Genomic DNA, 21,064 nt, shown 5'->3' with positions numbered 1-21,064 from the left:
CATTTTTTGGCATTCAAATCATTTCCAGATCGGGATGGTAGTGTACTTCTATCATCTTAAAACTCAGGAAGCACACATAGTTCAAGACCTATCCAAGTTAAGTTAGGAAACCCCTACCTCAAAACCAAAACACAAACAAAAGGGCATCATTTTAATAGTAGAATACTTGTCTAGCATGCTTGAAGACCTGGGTCCAATCCTCATTACGGGAGGTGGAAGAGGAGAGTTAAGCTATCTTTAATCTACCAATACACTACTCTCAATACACTACAAAACTGAACTGATTGAAAATGTCTTTTCTTCTATAACATTTGAAAACATAAAAGTATGGAAAAATTACCTTTCATAATTTAAAAACAAATTACCTATTTGAGGCCCATAATTTCAGAAACAAAGACACGATCCAATAAAACATTACTTACCAGAAAGCATAACATAGGAACTGACAAGGAAATGGTAGAGCACCTGCTAGCAAACATAAGGCCCTAATTTCAAATCTTAGCACCACCAAAAAGATAAAATGAAAAAGAAAGCATACCACAGGTGCAGCCCACAGCATAAGGACAAGAGTAACAGACTAAAGAAATTTTTAGGAAAAGAATTTCCCCATTTTCTTACTTTAAAATAGTGAACTGCTGCCGGGAGTTTAGCCTAGTGGGAAAGTGTTTGCCTAGCATGTGTGAAGACCCAGGTTCAATTCCTGGGTACCACATACACAGAAAAAGCCAAAGTGCTGCTGTGGCTCAAGTGGTAGAGCTCTAGCCTTGAGAAAGTCCAAGGACAGTGCTCAGACCCTGAGTTAAAGCCCCAGGACTAGCAAAAAATAAATAAATAAATTTTAAAAATTAAAAAATAAAAAAATTTAGTGAACTACTGGAGGTCAGCCTAGAATGATTGTTAAATTTAAGGCCAGGCTGAAATAAATGCATCAAACCTTGTCTGAAAATTTAAAGCATTTGTATTTGGTTACTTGAAATTGGACAGGGAAGGGGGGAAAACCAAGAGGGGGGTGGGGGGTAGGGTAATGGGGACCAAGACATGTGGAAGGGTATCAATGTATGTGAATTAATGCACCTTCTATCTGGCAAATATCATGTAACCCTTTTATTAAATACAATAAAAAATATAAAAAAAAATTTAAAGCAAACAACCAATAAAACTATTAACATGTAATAGTGACACACACCTGTAAACTCAGCTACTCTGGAAGCTGAGGCTGAAGGATTGTTTTGTTCAAAAGTTTGAGACCAGCCTGGAGATCCTGCTTCCAAAAAAAAAAAAGGCCCAGGATCATGGCCTAGTGGTAGAATATTTGCCTAGCATGCATGAAGCCATAGATTCGATTCCTTGACACCACTTACACAGAAAAAGCCAGAAGTGGTGCTATGGCTCAAGTATACTGCTAGCCTTGAGAAAGCTCAAGGACAGTGCCCAGGAGATGTTGGCTTGTTATTTTGGAGATTGACTCTCACACATTAGCCTCAATTTTGATCCTCCTGAATAACTAGGAATACAAGTACGAGCCACTAACCCTGACTAGATTCTCATATTTTTGCCTAGATGGCTTCAGATTGCAATCTTCCTAACTCTGCCTCCAGAGTAGCTGGGATCACAAGCATATACCAACATGCCTAACCAGTAAATTTTTTTTAATTGAATTATCCTGTCAGATTGCAATCTTACTAACTCTGCCTCCGGAGCAGCTGGGATCACAAGTATATACCAACATGCCTAGCCAGTAAGTTGTTTCTTTTTTTTTTTTTTTATTGAATTATTCTGTCAGATTGCAATCTTCCTTACTCTGCCTCCAGAATAGCTGGGATCACAAGCATATACCAACATGCCTAGCCAGTAAATTTTTTTATTGAATTATTCTGTCACCCTTACTATTAAGCAGTAGAATTGAATTTCTAGACTGAGATTTGAAAAAGTCACAGGTTCAAACCATTTAGCTATTTTTAAACAATAAGGGCACTACATGGAAATGGGCACTACATGGAAATGCCTAAGCTAACATATTAGAGACACACGCCCAACTAGCAGAACTGAGTCAAGAGACAACTTTACATCCCTCAGTCCTTGTCACATCACCAGATGACTGTAGCACATGAGTGAACCCCAATAGAAGAACCACTGATGTAAGTCTAGTTGAGATTGCTGACTCAAAGAACCATAAGCAAAGATTTGGAGGTTGGTTTGTCCCCTGATACATCACATTTCATGAGTATATGTTTTTTTTTCTTCTGTAAAGAGGATTGGTAATTTTTATTAGATTCTCAAAGTGACTTATGAGCTGAATAACAAAATAAAGAATCATTGGCTCTTGTCATTTATCCTACCAGAGATGGATCTTAGAACCTCTGAGCAAAAAAAAAAAAAAAAAAAGTGTGGCTGGCTCTAGAAAAAAGAGGAAACCTTTTCCCAATATTTTCGCATAGTCCACATATAATTGAGTTTAAACCTTAATTTCTGCTTTTTCCTAGATATTCCTAGAACGTGCAGAACAATGAGCCTCAATTCCAAGTCCAATGCTGTCCAAAGTAGTTGACAGATCACGAAGTCAACAGCCTGCCTACCTCCCAAAATACCATTTAAGCATTCAGAAAAAGTCCTCAAAAAAAAAAAATATTAAGTTGTCATGAACTTTACCAAGGTGTCACTCTATTTCATTATGGGAATCCTTGAGGCAGAAATCATAAGCAGAGCAAGTGTACTTCTGAATACCAAACATTAACTTGCAGGATAAATCATAACTCTTTCCCATCAGGGTTTATGAAGGCTCTTCCAGACCATCCACCCCAGCTCAGAGATAACAGAAACACCAAGGGGCTGAAAAGGGGCCAAGGAGCTCCACCTCTGTTCTGGACACGACTAGCACACTTTGTCAAGTGTCTACAAGTGTCATTCAAGGAAGGAAACACACACACACACCCCACTTCCTCAAACTGTACACACACACCCAATTACCACAAACCAAGGAAACACACACACCCTACTACCACAAGCTGTACACACACACCCCACTACCACAAACCAAGGAAACACCCATACCCCACGACCACAAGCTGTACACACACACCCCACTACCACAAACCAAGGAAACACCCATACCCCACGACCACAAACTGTACACACACACCCCACTACCACAAACCAAGAAAACACCCATACCCCACTACCACAAACTGTACACACACACCCGACTACCACAAACCAAGTTAACACACATACCCCACTACCACAAACCGTACACACACGCACACACACCCACTACCACAAACCAAGGAAACACACACACCCCACTAACACAAACCATACACACACGCGCACACACCCCACTACCACAAACCAAGGAAACACACAAACATCACACTAACACAAACCAAGGAAACACACAAACACCCCACTAACACAAACCATACACACACACCCCGCTACCACAAACCGTACACACACGCACACACACTCCACTACCACAAACCAAGGAAACACACACACCCCACTAACACAAACTGTACACACATGCACACACACACCCCACTACCACAAACCAAGGAAACACAAACACCCCAAACACCCCACTAACACAAACCGTACACACACGCACACACACCCCACTAACACAAACCGTACACACACGCACACACACACACACCCCACTACCACAAACCAAGGAAACACACAAACACCCCACTAACACAAACCGTACACACACACCCCGCTACCACAAACCGTACACACACGCGCACACACACCCACTACCACAAACCAAGGAAACACACACACACCCCACTACCACAAACCGTACACACACGCACACACACCCCACTACCACAAACCGTACGTGTTGCCGGGGCCAGGAGGGGTGCGGTGGCCTGAGGTCCCGGGGCCGCGGCAGGCTGCCCCTCTCCTGTCCCAGGTGCAGGCGCCTCCATCCCAAGGACAAAGCGGGAAGCGATCCGCCCTCTCCTTGGGGAACCTTAAGTTAGAGGAGCCAGAAGAAACTCGGGCCCGGGACCACACTGCCCCCGGCAGGACGGACGGCCCCCCGGCCCCCAGGATCTCCGGTCCCCCGGCCTCCCGGCCCCCCGGCCCCGCCGCTGCTCGGCCGCCGGGCAGAAGCCAGGACCGGCCGGCGGACGGTCCCGCGGGCAGACCTCCCGACACGGGGCTCCACCCAGGCCTGCGCACACCGACTCACCAGCTTGGTGGCCCGGTAGGGGCCGGGCCCCACGAGGCGGTGCTCCATGGCAGGCTCGCAGCTCGGCCCGCCGCCCCGCCAGCCAGCGCCCGTCCGGGAGCCGGCCCCGCCGCAGTTTGAATCGGGAGCCCCGGGGGCTCTGAGCGCTGATTGGGTGGCGCGGCAGCACGTGACCGGAAGTGCATGGGTGGGCGGGGCCGGCGCCCTCACGCCTCCCTGAAGCGGATCCCGCTGAGCTGCGGCTGCCCGGGGAGCCGCTGGGTCCCCCGCCCTGGGTCCCAGGCCCACCGGCCCCCTCCCGCCTCTCCACACTCACCGCCACGGCGCCCGGACACCCTCCCGCGGGCTTCCTCTGCGAAAGGGCCGGCAAAGGTGGCCCAGACTCAGTGTGGGACTGCAGATGGATCCCTGCCCACCGCACCGGTGCACCTGGAGATGCTGCTGGAGATGCTGCTGGAGATGCTGCTGAGATCCAGAGGCGCAGGTGCTGCAATGGAAGGAGCCAACAGAAAAGCCTGGATGAGGGCTTTTCACAAGAGGATAAGAGCCAGGGCCTCGAGGGCTGCAGATGACGCAGAGAGCAATGAAGACTTGAAACAGAGCCCCAGGCTCAACTTCTGTGGTGTCCTCCTGATTTTGATTTTTATTTTTTCACTTGAACCTGAGTTCTCTGGTTTGCACCTGAGTGAATTTTTTTTTTATCCCGTGTTATGGATAACTTTGTTGTCATTTTCCCTCTAACACTCCTGCCACACACACACATATACATGCCGAATTGTTGTTCCAACTTGCAGATATTCACGTTGAAAAATGAAATCACCACTCTATATGTGTGCCTGGAGTGAGAGTTCTTGTCTGGCCACCTCAGTGAGTACCTAGGATACGACTTCATAAGTAAGAACTAAGTAAAAACTGAGACCTTAGACTATTCTCTCTTCCATTTGCAGCTTCGGATGTAGAAGTAGCCTCATCTTGAAAATCCCCAAAATTCCTGGGAGGATACACACATAATTGAAAGCAATAAGGATCATTTTTAACTTCCAATAAGTGAAGCTTTATCACATTGTTTACACCTCCAAATTCCAAGAGATCTGCTTGCCCTTGACAAAGGTTACCCAAAGGTTAGAACACTTTGTCCTTATATCTTTAGCAAGAGAGACAGGAGAAAGAAAAGTTTCAATGTTGTCCATGTGAGACCTACCACCACCTAATAAAGTTGATGAGACATGGATTTGGCAACAAAGCATGCCCATCACTAAATTACGCAACTTCCATTTCTGTGCAAATCACAGGCATGGAAGTTTGGTAGATCTGAATTTCAGTAATGACCAGAATTATTAATAGCTGAATGACTTCAATTTATTTAATTCCCATCTACTCCCTGGCAAAATGGAAATATTGATAATTATCTCAGAGAGTTGTTATAAGGATTTGAAATGATACTACAAGGTGCTAAATATAGTGCCCAGGGCACAACTCTGTGCCACAAAACAAAAAAAAAATCATGTGAGTTTCTTGGGCATTTTCCCAAGAGTCTATTATAAGCATAGAAAATTCCTATTCACTACACAGGTCTCGCTCCCAAAGATCAACATAGCAGAAGTCATAAACAGGGTTTTTGTGAACATAGTTTAAATAGGATCTCTGATTGTCTTGCAGGTTTTCAGTATCCCAAAAAAGGAAATTTTCCATGTTCTTCTGACCTATGCTTCAGTCCCCATGCTATTCATAAGCTTATTTCTACGTCACAACCTTTACAGTGTTTGCCCAAAAAATGTTCTTGCTCTAGCACCTTGCATGGCTTCTCTGTCTTCATTCACTTCTCAGTACTAACCTTCAACTGACCTACAAGCCTTCCCTCATCTTCCTGTGTAGAGCTCTAACACATGCACCCCACTCTTCCACCCCATTCAACATTCATCTGTATGTAGCATTACTTTTTTTGCCAGTCCTAGGTTTTAGCTCAGGGCCTAAGCCCTGTCCTTGGACTTTCTAAAGGCTAGAGCTCTACCACTTGAGCCTTATCACCACTTCCAGCTTTTTTTTTTCTATGCATGTGGTACCAAGGAATCAAACCTTGGTCTTTGTGCATGCTAGGCAAGCACTCTATCACTAGGCCGAACTCCCGGCCCATAGTTCACTTTTTTTTTTTTTTGCCAGTCCTGGGCTTGAGCTCAGGGCCTGAGCACTGTCCTTGGACTTTCTCAAGGCTAGAGCTCTACCACTTGAGCCTCAGCACCACTTCCGGCTTTTTTCTATGTATGTGGTACCGAGGAATCGAACCCGGGTCTTCATGCATGCTAGGCAAGCACTTTAACCACTAGGCCAAACTCCCGGCCCCCCATAGCTCACTTTTTATTTAAAAAAATAGTTTTGTCTATGTTTCCTCAGTTGTGAGTAGTGTTGAAAAGCCAACCCACATTCCATGCAAGTGTAAGGTTCCTGTTGAGTTTGCTTGTGAATCCTCAGGTTTGAGCTGTGTGTGAATGGAGGTGAAGTTGAGCTGTGTGTGAACACAGAGGAAGCCATAACAGAAGAAAACACACACATGCAAACAATTAAAAAGCACTCCCACCACAGCTCTGGCTTTAGAACTCATCCCAGCATCTAGGAAGGAAAGGACCAGGGAAGGAAGGAGGTGGACGACATCACTAGACCACGGCCCCAGTCTTCACCATCATGAGAATCCACACATGTAGCTCAAATATGGGGCTACATGCCCTGGCAGGCATGAGACCCTGAGTTTTAATTCCCCTAAATACAAGAGGAGGCAGAGGAGGCTCAGATTTGGGGTGGGGGACAACTCCATTGGCAGAATGCTTGCCTAGCAAGCCTGGGTCATTAGTTCAAAACCAACCCTATAAAAAAGAAAAGGTCTTACCAGACTGGTGACTCACACTTGTAATCCTAGCTGCTTGGGAGTGAGAACTGGGAATTACAGTTCAAAACCAGGAAAATCCATGAGACTTTTATCACCAATAAACTATTCACAAAAAAAGCTGGAAGTGGTACTGTGGCTCAAGTGGTGGAATGCTAACCTTCAGCACAAAGAAGCTCAGGGACAGTGGCCATGTCCTGAGCTCAACCCCAGGACCACTGGTGTAAATATATGAAGAGCCAGGAGTAGTGGCTTATACCTGAAATCTTGGCTACTTCATAAGGATATTTCTGTACATGTATATAATATGCTTGGATAAAGTATTCCCCTTCTGTAACTCCTATTCCCTTCCACCTTGTAATTTACAGTTTGAATGGATTTTATTATTTTATATTCATACATACATATAAAGTCCTTTACTCATTCACACACACATATACACAGACCCCTCTTTACTCTCTCCCTCTCTCACTGGTTCTCACCCACAAGCAGTTCTATTTTACACTTACGTAATTCCTTCTTTTTTATTGTAATGTATAGAGGGGTTACAGTTACATTTGCCAGATAGTAGGTACATTACTTCTCACATATTAATACTCCTCATGTATTTGTCCCCATTTCCCTCCCCCTCTCCCAGTCATCTTGTTTTCCTCCCTTCCCTTTCCAATTTCAAATAAACAAATAAATGTATATACAATATGCCAGGTAACAAAGACAAAGACTGTAACAACATGAGATTAATCAAAGGGCAACAAAAAAGAAGAGAAATAACATAGTACGTTAAGAACAACAATCACATAATATAAACATCTTGTTTCCATATCCTAGAGATCATTTTATTTCATCTCATCCTATATGGCCTTATGTATATAGGTTTTGCACTATTGTAATTCTTTGCTAGGAGAGTCCTAGATGTGTACTAATTATTACAAATGAGGAAAATCATGGAGCCTATGTTCCTTTGGGTCTGGCTTACTTCACTTAATACAATTTTTTCCAAGTCCTTCCATTTCCTTACAAATGAGGTGATGTCATTCTTTCTGATGGCAGCATAGAATTCCATTGTGACTAAATACCACATCTTCTTCACCCAATCATCTAGTGAGGGGCATCTGGGTTGGTTTCATATCTTCACTATGGTAAATAGTGCTGCAATAAACATGATTGTGCTAGTGGCTTTACTATGTCCTTGTTTCTGGACAATTGGGTAAATGCCAAGGAGTGGAATTGCTGGGTCATAGGGGAGATCTGTGTTTAGTTTTTGAGGAGCCACCATACTGCTTTCCATAGTGGTTGAATGAGTCTGCATTCCCACCAACAGTGTAGTAGTGATCCCTCCTGGCCACATCCCCACCAGCATCTGTTGTTATTAGATTTCTTGATCCTGGCCATTCTAACTGGAGTGAGGTGGAATCTTAAAGTTGTTTTGATTTGCAGTTCTTCTATAGCCAGAGATGTCGAGCATTTCTTCATGTGTCTATAAGCCATTATTATTTCTCCTTCAGAGAAGTCTCTCTTTAAGTCTTTGGCCCATCTTTTAATGGCATGGTTGTTTCTTTGAAGATTTGTTTTGGAGAGGTTCAATTTTTTTAGCTGTAGATATATTTTAGATATGAGTTCTTTTGTTGTATGGTTAGTGAAGATCTTCTCCCACTTTGTGGGCTTTCTATTTAACTTGCTAGTTATATCCTTTGCCATACAGAAACTGCAGTTTAATGCAGTCACACTTATTCAAACTTTCTTTAATTCATTGTGCTTCTGGATTTTTATTAAGAATATTTCAAGCTGTCCCAAGGAGACCTAGTATATCTCTGATTCCTTCTTGTAAGGTTTTCAGGATAACTGCTTTTACCTTAAGGTCTTTGACTCATTTGGAATTAATCCTGGTGCAGGGTGACATAGAAGGATCCAACTTTAGTTTTCTGCAGGTGCTTAACCAGTTCTGGCCATAAGTCTGTGGGTTGATTTCTGGGTCTTCAGTTCTATTCCATTGGTCTTCAGGCCTGTTCTTGTGCCAGTACCAAGCTGTTTTGGTTACTATAGCTCTGTAATAGCGTCTAAAGTTTGGTATTGAAATTCTTCCTGTGCTGTTCTTTCTGCTAAGAATTGTTTTTTCTATATAAGATCTTTATTATTCCATATGAAATTTTGGATTGCTTCTTCTATTTCCTTAAAGAATGACATTGGGATATTGATGGGTATTGCATTGAATTTAAAGATAACCCTTGGCAAGATTGCCATTTTCCCGATGTTAATTCTTCCAATCCAGGAACATGGGAGGTTTTTCCATTTCCTTAGTTCTGCTTTAATTTCCTTTTTCAGGTGTTTAGAGTTTTCATCATAAAGGTCCTTCATATTCTTAGTTAAGTTAATTACAAGTACTTTATTTTCTTTGAGGCTATTGCAAAAGGAGTTGCTGTCCTGATTGATGCCTTACTCCTCTCGTTGTTGGTATACAGGAAGGCAGTTGATTTTTAAGGGTTAATATTATACCCTGCTACCTTGTCAAAATTTTGAATCAGCTCAAGCAACTTTGGAGTAGAGTCTATAGGGTTCTTTAAATACAGAATCAGGGCCAGGAGCTTGGCCTAGTGTTAGACTGCTCACCTAGCATGCACAAAGACCAGGGTTTGATTCCTCGGTACCACATACATAGAAAAAGCTGGAAGTGATGCTGAGACTCAAGTGGTATAGCTCTAGCCTTTAGAAACTCCAAGGACAGTGCTCAGGCCCTGAACTCAAGCCCAAGACTGGCAATAAATAAATAAATACAGAGTCATATCATCTGCAAAGAGGGAAAGTTTCTCTTCCTCTTTCCCAATTTTCCTTCCTCCTTTTTTAAGATAAAAGTCTTGCATATGACGAAAACATATGTTATTTGTATTTGTCTGGTTCATTTTACCTCTCATGACAATTTATATTTCCACCCATTTTCCTGAAAATGACATTTTATGGTTGATAAATGCTCCATTGTGTAGATAAACCTTTGTTTTGATATTAAAATATGTTATTCATTTACCAATAAAATTAAAATATTCTACAAATTATCCTGTAATTTTCCACATATGAACATGCCACTATCTTCTCTTGATCTCTCCACAGAAACTCTCATTGAATAAGTCCCAAATAAAACTTGTATATTTATTTGTTTTGTTGTCTCATAAAGTCATATCTGTTTTAACTGAAAATCTACCTGAATAAGCTTTCTATCAGAAACTTGTGGCAAATTTCTAAGAACTAAAAAAATAGATAGATAGAAGACAGATAGATAGATAGATAGATAGAGTAGCGTACATCTGTAATTCCAGCAGTTGAAAGATAGATGCAGAAAAGTCTTAAGTTTGAGACCAGCCTAAGCAACATAGTTCATTTGAAGTAGACTTGGGCCATATCACAAGATCCTATCTCAAAATTAAATTAAAAATAAATGAATAACATAAAGCAATAGCCAGATCTGAGATCTGAGGATCACATTACAAAGCCAGTCTGGGAAGGAAAGTGTGTGAGACTCTTACCTCCAATTAACCACCAAAATAAGCTGGAAATGGAGCTCAAATCATAGAATGCTAGCCTTGGGAAAAGGGGAGGGGTCAGGAGAACCTTAAAGACAGCTCCCACAGCCTAAACTCAAGCCCCAGGACAGGAACAAACATAAATAAATCTGACATATAAATATGAGTATTGTGTTTTACCTTCATTTCTGCTTTACTCTGTGGTATTACATAAATATATTAAAGACTACTTCATCTTTCTAGAATGAAACATAAGCATTAAGTTTCAATCCTTATCATTACAAAGCTTCTTTCAAAGTTTTCTTGAATTATTTGATGTTCAAAATTGATCGGAGTGCTCGCTTCGGCAGCACATATACTAAAATTGGAACGATACAGAGAAGATTAGCATGGCCCCTGCGCAAGGATGACATGCAAATTCGTGAAGCGTTCCATATTTTTTAATTTCCCAGGAGCGGTCAACTCAGATTTATTTGCAAAACAGGAAAATAAAAGGCTTACTACTTTGTCTTCAAAAAAATTGATTGGATATGTACACGCATGTGTCTCTCTGTTTTACTTGGGGAAAGCTAAGCACCAGAGCCATTAAGCAATATACTTAGAGTCCCACAGCGAGTAATTAATAATTCCTGGACCTAAACCTAGGTCTTTATTCACAAAATCTTTGTGTAGTATTGTGTATGGCGCTTAGTTTCACTTGCTTGCTTGGTTTTGGATGGTTTTTACTAACATCCTCAAGAAAGAAAATGGACCCCAGACATGGAGGTGCTTACTCGTGAGCTAACTGGAAGCATGAGGATTCTGAATTCCAGGACAGCCTAGATTGTGTACTCAGACCCTGTCTCAAAAAGAAAACATCACAACCTAAAAGACTCAAAATGGATATTTTCCAAATCTCTAAGGTAAAATTCACACCTGTTTATGAAAAGACATTTTACAAGACAGGAAAGAAGATAGAAACCTATCGTAGATCTATCCAAAAAACCTTTATGAGGAATGAGTTTTATTTTTTTAATGACTCACTTAAAAATAAATAAAGATCACATACTTTTTCCAACATTCTGATTAAAGTTTTGATTAATATCATTATGTTCACATTAACTAAGATTAATTGTATATGAAATGTAAATGAAATCAGATTACTGACCCCCTCCCAGAAAATTTAAGTCCCAATTATGTCTCCACTGAATCAGTAAGTTTATCTTTACACTGAGTATAACAATGTTAATAAATTTCTGTAATACTCTCCTCAGGTATATCCAAGTTTGAAGTCATGGAGATACCATAGAAACTTTCACTCAGTCTTCAGACACCTTCAGAGGATGAGTGTAAGTCCATAGAGCAATGTATCTTTCACCATCACAACTATTTGTCACTGACAGTGTGAAATTTCCAGCCATGGTTCAGAAAGTAATTGGCCTCAAGTACACTGATGTGTTGGAAGTTGTGTTTCTCAATCATCCTGACCAGGGAGTGACTGAGAGATATGCATTCATTCCCAGACAGTTCCTGGGCACTGCACTAAGTCCTGTTGCTGTCTGCAGCCTCAGCTGGTGAGGTGTGATTCCAATGTTGAAACCCAAGTTACTCATGGCTTACATCATGTTTGCTCTTCAAATGGTACTGACGTGATATTCTACTAGATTTATTGAGCATCAAACCTATCAAGCAAGCCCTTTTCGCCTTGAGCAAAAAGAAAAAAAACAAACAAGCTCAGGAACAGTACTCAGGCTCTGTGTTCAAACCCCAAGATGGAAGAAAGAAAGAAAAAGAGAGAGAGGGAGAGAAAAGAAAGAGAAAAGGAAAGAAAAAGAGAAAAAAGAAAGAGGAAGAAAGAAAAGAAAGGAAGTCCAAGGGAGGAAGGAAGGAAGGAGGGAAGGAAGGAAGGAAGGAAGGAAAGAAGGAAGGAAGGAAGGAAGGAAGGAAGGAAGGAAGGAAGGAAGGAAGAGAGGGAGGGAGGGAGGGAGGGAGGGAGGGAGGGAGGGAGGGAGGGAGGGAGGGAGGGAAGGAGGAAGGAAGAAGGAAGGGGAAGAGAGAAGAGAGAAAGAGAGAGAGGAAGAAAGGAAGTCCAAGGAAGGAAGGAATGAGGGAGGGAGGGAGGGAGGGAAGGAAGGGAATAGGTAATTTATGTTCAGTCAATCACTAATTCCCTGAGTATATATGAGTACCTCCTAGTACCAGTACACCTCAACTCACTGGACTTAAGCAGTACAAAACACATCCTTTCAGGATTTGACATCCTTAGTAGAAGGAGTGATAAGGCTACTATAATATATATTTAATACATCGGTTTGTGATTTGAGTGCTGGGAAGAAAGGTGTAAGGGGAAAGAAGAGGTTCTGTGGAGGGAAGACGCTATTTTAATTCAGGTGTTGAGGGATGTTACTGATGAGATGATGTTTGAGTAGCCAGTTGCGGTGCTGTATAGGGTAGCTCTCTAGGGGACAACCTTCAAAGCCAGGAGAATGAGCAGTAAAGGCCTGAGGTTGACATATGCTTGCCCCACCCAGGTGATATGAGAAAGAGCCTGGCATTAGCTGGAATGAGTAAAAGGGAGAGTGGAAAAGAGAGTGAAAAGGGACTGTCGGCCACATATGGGCCATGGGATTCAGATTTTATTCTGAATTAATTGAAAACACAGGAGAAAGTTTTGAATAGCAAAGTTCCACCTGGCTGCTAGAAGGACAATGGACTAGAATAAGGTATGTTGCAGAGCAAGATGGAGAAATAGAAGAATTAATTAGGAAACTGTTAGAATAGTCCAGCAGGTTTGTATGGCAAAGAACATAGCTAGTAAACTAGTTAGGAAGCCTACAGAGTGGGAGAAGATCTTCACCAACCATACAATGGACAAAGGCCTCATATCTAAAATATATCAACAGCTCAAAAAATTAAATCACTCCAAAATTAATTTCCAAAGTAACAACCATCCCATTAAAAAATGGGCCAAAGACTTAAAGAGAGTTTTCTCTGAAGAAGAAACAAAAATGGCCTATAGACACATGAAGAAATGCTCAACATCTCTGGTCATAAAAGAAATGCAAATCAAAATAACTCTAAGATACCACCTCACTCCAGTTAGCATGGCCAGGATCAGGAAAACTAATAACAACAGATGCTGGAGGAGATGTGGCCAGGAGGGATCACTACTACACTGTTGGTGGGAGTGCAAACTCATTCAACCACTATGGAAAGCAGTATGGCAGTGCCTCAAAAGGCTAAACATAGAGCTCCCCTATGACCCAGCAATTCCACTACTTGGCATTTACCCAACCATCCAGAAACTAGGGCATACTAAATCCACTAGCACATCAATGTTCATTGCAGCATTATTCACCATAGCAAAGATATGGAACCAACCTAGATGTCCCTCAGTTGATGAATGGATCCACAAGATGTGGTATTTGTACACAATGGAATTCTATGCTGCTGTCAGAAAGAATGACATCGCCCCATTTGTTAGGAAATGGAAAGACTTAGAAAAAATCATATTAAGCGAAGTAAGCCAGACTCAAAGGAACATAGGCTCAATGGTTTCCCTCATTCATCATAACCAGTAGAAACCTTGGGCTCTAATAGCAAAGATTTGCAATAGAGCAAAAACTTGATACATAAGGCCATATAGTATGAAGCTAATTGAATGGACCTCTAGGATATTGAAACAAAAGCCATATAACGAATGATTGCTGTCCTTAAAGTGCTATGTTATCTCTCATCTCTTTTGCTGTTCCTTTGTTATCTCATATTGTCACAATGTCTCACTTTGTCATCTGATATATTGGATACATTTGTATTTGGTTACTTGAAAATGGACAGGGAAGGGGGGAAAACCAAGAGGGGAGTGGGGGGGAGGATAATGGGGACCAAGACATGTGGAAGGGTATCAATGTATGTGAATTAATGCACCTTCTATCTGGCAAATATCATGTAACCCTTTTATTAAATACAATAAAAAATATTTAAAAAAATAAAAAATAAAAAAGAAGAATAGTCCAGCAGGAAAAGTAAAGAAACTAATTTGATATGTCACATAGTAACATTCAACAAATACTTGTTAAATGAATGAATGAATGAAGAGAGGAACATGAGAAGGGATAACAGTGTTCAAGAAGTAATGCACCCATTATCTGATGAATGTAATTGTAACCCCTCTATACATTACCCGGACAATAAAATTTAAAAAGAGACAAATAAAACTAAGTTTCAAACCTTATTCATGTCTGTCAAAGATAGAAACTACATAATGATCTCAATAGATGCATAAGACTTTGACAGAATTAAATATCCTCTCAGGATAAAGGCTTTGAAGAAATTAGGAATAAAAGGAATACACTCCAATATAATAAAGGTTGCATATGACACATCTAAAGTCATCATTGTATTAAATAAAAAATTGAAACCATTTCCCCTAAAGCCAGGAACAAGACAAGAGTGTCCATTCTCTTCAATCTCATTCACTTGAATTCCTAGCCAAAGCAATAAAGCAAGAGAATGAAATAAAAGGAATATAAGTAGTAAAAGAAGTTAAATTAGTCTTACCTGAATATTATTTAATCCTATATTTAAAAGACCCTCGAGAATCCACCAAATAAATTTTGGATTGATATTATTACTTTTACATTAACTCAGATTAATTTTATATGAAATGTAAGTGAAATTCCCCCCAAGAAAAAATTAAGTCCTAATTATGTCTCCACTGAATCATTGTTTATTTTTACACTGAGTTTAGGGTTGATAAATACCTAGGCTTGATAAACACTATAAAATCTACATAGAAAAAGCAATACCTTTTCTATATACTAACCATTAATAATCTGTAAAGGTAAAGAGTCTGGAAAACAATTTCATTCATGAGTGCCTTAAAAAATATTTAGGAAGAAACTTAACAAAGGAAGTAAAAGACCTCTACAACCCAAAGATACAGAGGATGAAATTACGTCCATGTTTGTGGGTTGGCAGAATTGATATTGTGAAAACAGCTATGCTACTGAAAGTCATCTACAGAGTCAGTACAGTCCCCATAAAAAATTCAAATGTTCACACACACACACACACACACACACACACACACACACACAATCAGCCCTAAAATCCATGCAGACATGCAAATAGTCCCCAGTAGTCAAAGAAAACTTAAACAAGAAGAGCTAAATAACAAAAGAGATAAATATAACAAAACAGCATGGTACTGGCAAAAAAATAGATAGACCAATAAAAGACCAATGGAATAAAACAGAACACCCCAAAATAAACGGAGGCAACTACAGCCATCTGTTGACAGAGAAGCAAAAACATACATTGCAAAGTCAGATTCCAGTGGCTTATGACTGTAATCCTAGCTGTCCTGGAGGCTGAGATTCGAGGATCATGGCTCAAAGCCAGCCTGGACAGGAAAGTCTTTGAGATTCTTAACTCCAATTACCCACCAAAAATAAAAAGTTGGAAATGGAGCTGTGGCTCAAGTGATAGAGTGCTAGCTTTCAGGGGGAAAAAAATGCTAGAGCTACTGCTCAGGCATTGAGTTCAAACCCCAGAACTGGCTCAGAAGAAGGAAGAATAGGGGGAGGAGGAAGAGGAGAAAGAGGAAGATGATGAAGAAGGAGGTGGATAAGAGGGGGAGAGGGGGGAGTAAAAACAGACTCCTCAACAAATGGACCTAAGAAAGCTGGATGTCCCCTATCTCTCACTCTGAAAAATATCAATTCAAGTTATATCAAAGAGCTTCATCTAATACTTTATTCAACTGAACTTTGAAATTCCTGGAGGAAAACACTGGGAGACAACTGTTTTCTGAACACCCAGCGAGCCTAACTTAATCATTGGAGCCTCTTGAAGGAGACAGTGCCCTCCAGCTGGAGTAGACCTGTAGCAGAAGTCAAAAGTAAACAGCCAAAGTGTATTCCAGCAACCTGCTTCAGGAAGAGGAAGCAGACTTTCCCCAGAATCTCCACAGGAGATTTCAGCCTGGACTGATCTCAACCAGGATCTCAACCTTGACTCCAGCCTTATTACACTTGATACATTGACCACAGGTAGCCATATCTTAGAACAGCTCTTAGACAAGTGCTGTATAAAATTCCTTGAGCGTGTAGCTGTTTCTTTTGTATAGAAAACAGGTACATATTAATACATGGAACTGTCCAAGTTTGTTATAGCTACAGCATGGTAATTCTAAGAATAAAAAGGCTTGGTAGCATTTTATGAGTGATTCGCTGTAAAGGATGAGGCTTAGGAAAAAAATTTAAAAATGGCTGCAAATGTCACGTGAGAGTTTGGCAGAAAGTTTGTACCACAAACCACAAACAAACAGAAGATACCTGTCTCTGCATGAAGCAATATGCAGACTTCGTGATGCCTAAGAATCTCTAAGGTAACTTATCTAAGACTCCATTTGTGAGTTCTACTCACAAGTACATCTAGATTCCATAGCTGATTTGTGGTTTGAGCCATTTGCCAGTAGCTCCAAAGATCCATGACATGTACAGATTTCTAATCTTGATAAAACAAGAGCTTGCAACTCTTACCTTGGAAGCCTAGCGGAATATCAGCCAAGCTGTAAGTGGCTTGGCCAAACTCCTAGATCCTCCATGCAATGAGATATCACTGGACCCTACTTCACAAGTCAGAAGGAAAACTTAACGTTCGTTTGCTGATAACCAAAACATACCATGATACCAAAAACCTAAAGAAGTTAGAAGATGGATACACAGCATTTGATTGACCTCAGAGCAGGGCTGGGGAACTTGAAATCATACTGATAAATAAGGACATAAAGGGAGGAAGAATAGAGAGAAAAGTAGAGGACTTCTCCTAGATCTCCTTTCCAATTACTATTATACCATGCTCATACGCCAGTCCTACTTTTTCACTCCCGTGTCTAACCTTGTCTGCCCACCCTGAACGTCATTTGCTGCAGCTGCATAGCTTGCTGTGAGTGTGTAATCGCTCTGGAAAGGAATTGTCATATACTTGGGAGCATCTCTACGATCTGTAATCTCTGGACAGGTATCAAAGACTTACTCCATTTTACTCTACGTTGTCTTTATATTTGAGTCTTGTTTTGTTGTTGTTGTTTACTTCTTTCTTTTTTGTTAGCATATATTTGTTATAAATGATAGATCTTGCTGTGACTTTCCCTACACAGGTATTCCATGCATCCTAGCCAGCTTCACCTCCTCTATCACTCTTATCTCTCAACTTCCTTCAAACAACGTCAAGGATTTCACTGATACATTTTCATGTACACAGTCTATTTCTATCACATTCATCCTGTTCATTAGCCCGTCCCCTGGATTCTGCTCCCCCATAGATTGTTTTACTTTTCTCTCATTGGATTTTCTTAGTTCATTTTACTTGTAGCAAGTGTTCTTGTGGTAGTATTTTAGACATGTATATATTATATTTTGCTCAGAAACTTTCCATGCTTTTGATCAATAGCTTTCACTAAGATTCTGCATACATGATGTCTTTATATATAGTAATGCATTTCAAAATTCTTCACTCTCCATCATTCTTTCTCCCTGTCCCCTTTCCTTCATCCTCCTATGTGTTTTTGTCTGTTTGAGTGTTACTTTTGAGATAGGATCTACTTATCCAGCCCAAGCCTACCTTAAACTCTAGATTCACCTATCTCTGTTACCGTGGAGCTAAATTATAGGAGTAATCTGTCTCCCCTAGTTTCTAGTACACTCTTAAGGGAACAAGATTTAATTCTTTGTTTCAGCAGATTTACAAATCATTACATATTATTTCAACTTTCTGGTTTCTGACCAAGTGTGGTAGAGCAGCTCCACTGAAAAAGCAAACATACTTAATATAGAAAAAATATAGAAAAAAATGAGTGAAAAACCCTATGAGTGGAGGAGAGTAGAGAATACATAGAATTTTGACAGGCACTATTTTAGGTACCACAGCCCTCACTTGTACTAATGAGTCCAGACCGAGGTTTCTTCTTTCAGGCAAAGACATTCACCAGGGAATTTCCTGGTTATCAGCAAGAGCAAGGACTAGGAGCTTGGACCACAAACACAGAAGCCCAGAATCAGAAATGGAATAGGGGTCCACAACACTAAGATAGCAATAGGATGAAACTAGCATTGTGAAGCAAGAGCAGTTGAGGAACAAAGAAGGTCTGTGGGCTGGGGCTGGGCTAGGGTGTCTCTGTGTATCAGTCCAACGAAGGCCACAATAGCCATTGTGCTCTCTGCAACACTGCCACTCCTATTCTTCTCAAAGGCAAGTAACTGACAGTCACCGGGATACAAAAATAAAATCGTCTTTAGCTTTTTGTTCATAGCAATAATGATTGCTTTACATGATATATTTTCTTTGGTTTTTCCTGACCCAGATATTTTTCCTTTTTTCTTAGTTTTTTTTTCCTTCCTCCCTTCTTTCCTTCCTTCTTTCTTTCTCTTCCCTTTCCTCCATTTTCAGAAGTTTCCATGATAATTCACATTTGGTTATCATTTAATCATATAAAATATTTAAAATATGGTCATTTGTCTGCAGCAAAAACAAATACACTTTTGAAAAGACCTTTCATGAAACATTTCAAGATTGCAGCCATATTGAGGGGGAGACGGGAGTGACGGGAGGATGACTCTGATCGAGAAGCAATGGACCCCTAAGTTAACATGCTCAATTTAATCCCAGGTATAACCATTTGCTGATTTAAAAATGACAAAAGAAGTTGAGAGGAAGGTGCAGGGATTTCCTTTCCTATACACTACACATGCACAGCATACTCCATTATTAACTCTGTCATCACAGTGGTATATTGTTATGATGGATTTTTTTTTTACTTTTTATTATTACATATGCAGTCCTGCTCCACCTAACAGTAAGAATACACCCTGAAAAATGTCAAGCAACTTTGTCTTCATGCAAACATCAGAGTCGTACTCACATAGACAGACAGACAGCACAGCCTGTGGGTCATCAAGGCTATATGGAGTCTGCTAGGCTATGAAACTGTGTAGCCCATTACTTGGTGAAAGACTGGAGCCCAGCGACTACAATGGTAAACACCTACTTAAGTGACAGGAAAGTTCCAGAAATCACTGTCATATACATGACTCACCATCCATCAAAATGCCCATCATGAAGCTCATAACCATAAAAACATTCAGACCATCTTCACATAGTTTGGTGAATTTTCATCCACTGAACTTACCCTTCTAATCAGCACCCACATCAACCAACGAACCATAAAGTGCAGGGGAGCACTCGGATAGAAATTTGGAGTCCAAACACAAAGCATGACTAATCTAAAAAGATCCTTGAAAGGAGGCAGTAACACAGATCTAATATATGTGAGAAAAAGAAGAGGCAATGGAGACTTTATTCCACACGGAAGTGGAAACAAGTGCCTAGTTACAACACATTAGGAATTTAGTCTATCTACACTGTAACCCCAAAACCAAGAGTAAAGGGATAAAACCCAGCTTCAGTTTTAGTCTTAATTAGATACGCTGTTTGTTGATTTCCTCCTTTTAGACATGGACCCCTGTTTAACCACATTTTCTTTTTTTCTGAAAACTCTGGCTAACCTGCTCCTGAAATCCAAGACAGGGTAGTAGTTGGATTCCATTTCCAATGAGTATGTGGCCCTGCAGCATTCACTATGAAGTTGTCTGCAAACTTGTATACCCACCAAAGCCCTGGAGACTGGGACAAAGTTGCCACTCTCAGACTCAAGGTTTCCTCCAGGAGCTCCTTGAGTAACACCACAGAAAAGCCACTGTTATCTGATCTCCTCCAGGGGGTAAACTGATGGCTGAGCATGGGGCTCTGCTGCCTGCCACGAAGTGTCCTTAGGACCTGAGTCGGTAATGGGAGAGAATGGCTGTGCTGTCCTGAGACTGTCATTACCAGAAGTAGAACCCTAAGGAAATGTCAAGAAAAGCCCAGTCTTTCTGGGCCCATGGGAAGTGTGAGGCAGAGCATGGAGTAATCGCAGAGCTACAGTGCAATTCCCGGACCCAGACTGGCTTTTAACAAGATAAGAATTACAACTCAACTCCATCCTGTAAGGAGAGAGGGAGAGAGGGAGAGAGGGAGAGAGAGGGAGAGAGAGGGAGAGAGAGAGAGAGAGAGAGAGAGAGAGAGAGAGAGAGAGAGAGAGAGAGAGAGAGAGAGAGAGAGAGAGAGACCACAACATGGCCAGATTTCATTGTTAGGAGACAACTATCAATTTCCAGAAAATGCACATGATGAAGGGCCATTGGGAAGGAGAAAATTGTATCTAGCAAAATTTGGAATGTGGAAAATTCTACAAATTGCCAGATATTTGCAGTTGTAAGGGTGAGGAAGGGTAAATGATGGAGGAGATCCTTTCAAATAATTAATAGACATTCACAGTCATGTATGATGGCATACCCCTGTAATTCTTCCATTCAGGATGATGAGACAGAAGGACCTAAAGTTCAAAGCCAGTGTGGGCTGTAGGTAGCAAATGCCAAGTCCAAGACCCTC

General features: G+C 40.9%; 1 protein-coding gene and 1 non-coding gene across 2 annotated transcripts in view; one reads left to right on the top strand and one right to left on the bottom strand.

The window, feature by feature from the left end:
• Positions 1 to 4,282, bottom strand: part of Depdc1b (DEP domain containing 1B) — a 60,345-nt gene extending 56,063 nt beyond the window's left edge. Inside the window, exon 1 of the mRNA XM_090331141.1 lies at positions 4,202 to 4,282. Coding sequence (XP_090187267.1) covers positions 4,202 to 4,249 — 48 coding nt within the window. The 5' untranslated portion in view covers positions 4,250 to 4,282. The remainder of the gene's footprint in view (positions 1 to 4,201) is intronic.
• A 6,643-nt stretch (positions 4,283 to 10,925) lies between these two features.
• Positions 10,926 to 11,032, top strand: LOC150064452 (U6 spliceosomal RNA). Its single transcript, XR_016535300.1, has one exon. It is a non-coding gene; the product is annotated as a U6 spliceosomal RNA (small nuclear RNA).
• Positions 11,033 to 21,064: the final 10,032 nt, after the last annotated feature.

Source organism: Megascapheus bottae, chromosome 4 (genome assembly GCF_031878675.1).
Source record: "Megascapheus bottae isolate mThoBot1 chromosome 4, mThoBot2.hap1, whole genome shotgun sequence".
In the NCBI taxonomy this organism is placed as follows: Eukaryota; Metazoa; Chordata; class Mammalia; order Rodentia; family Geomyidae; genus Megascapheus; species Megascapheus bottae.
The sequence above is the reverse complement of the archived record's forward strand: the minus strand, read 5'-3'. Positions and strand labels throughout refer to the sequence as shown.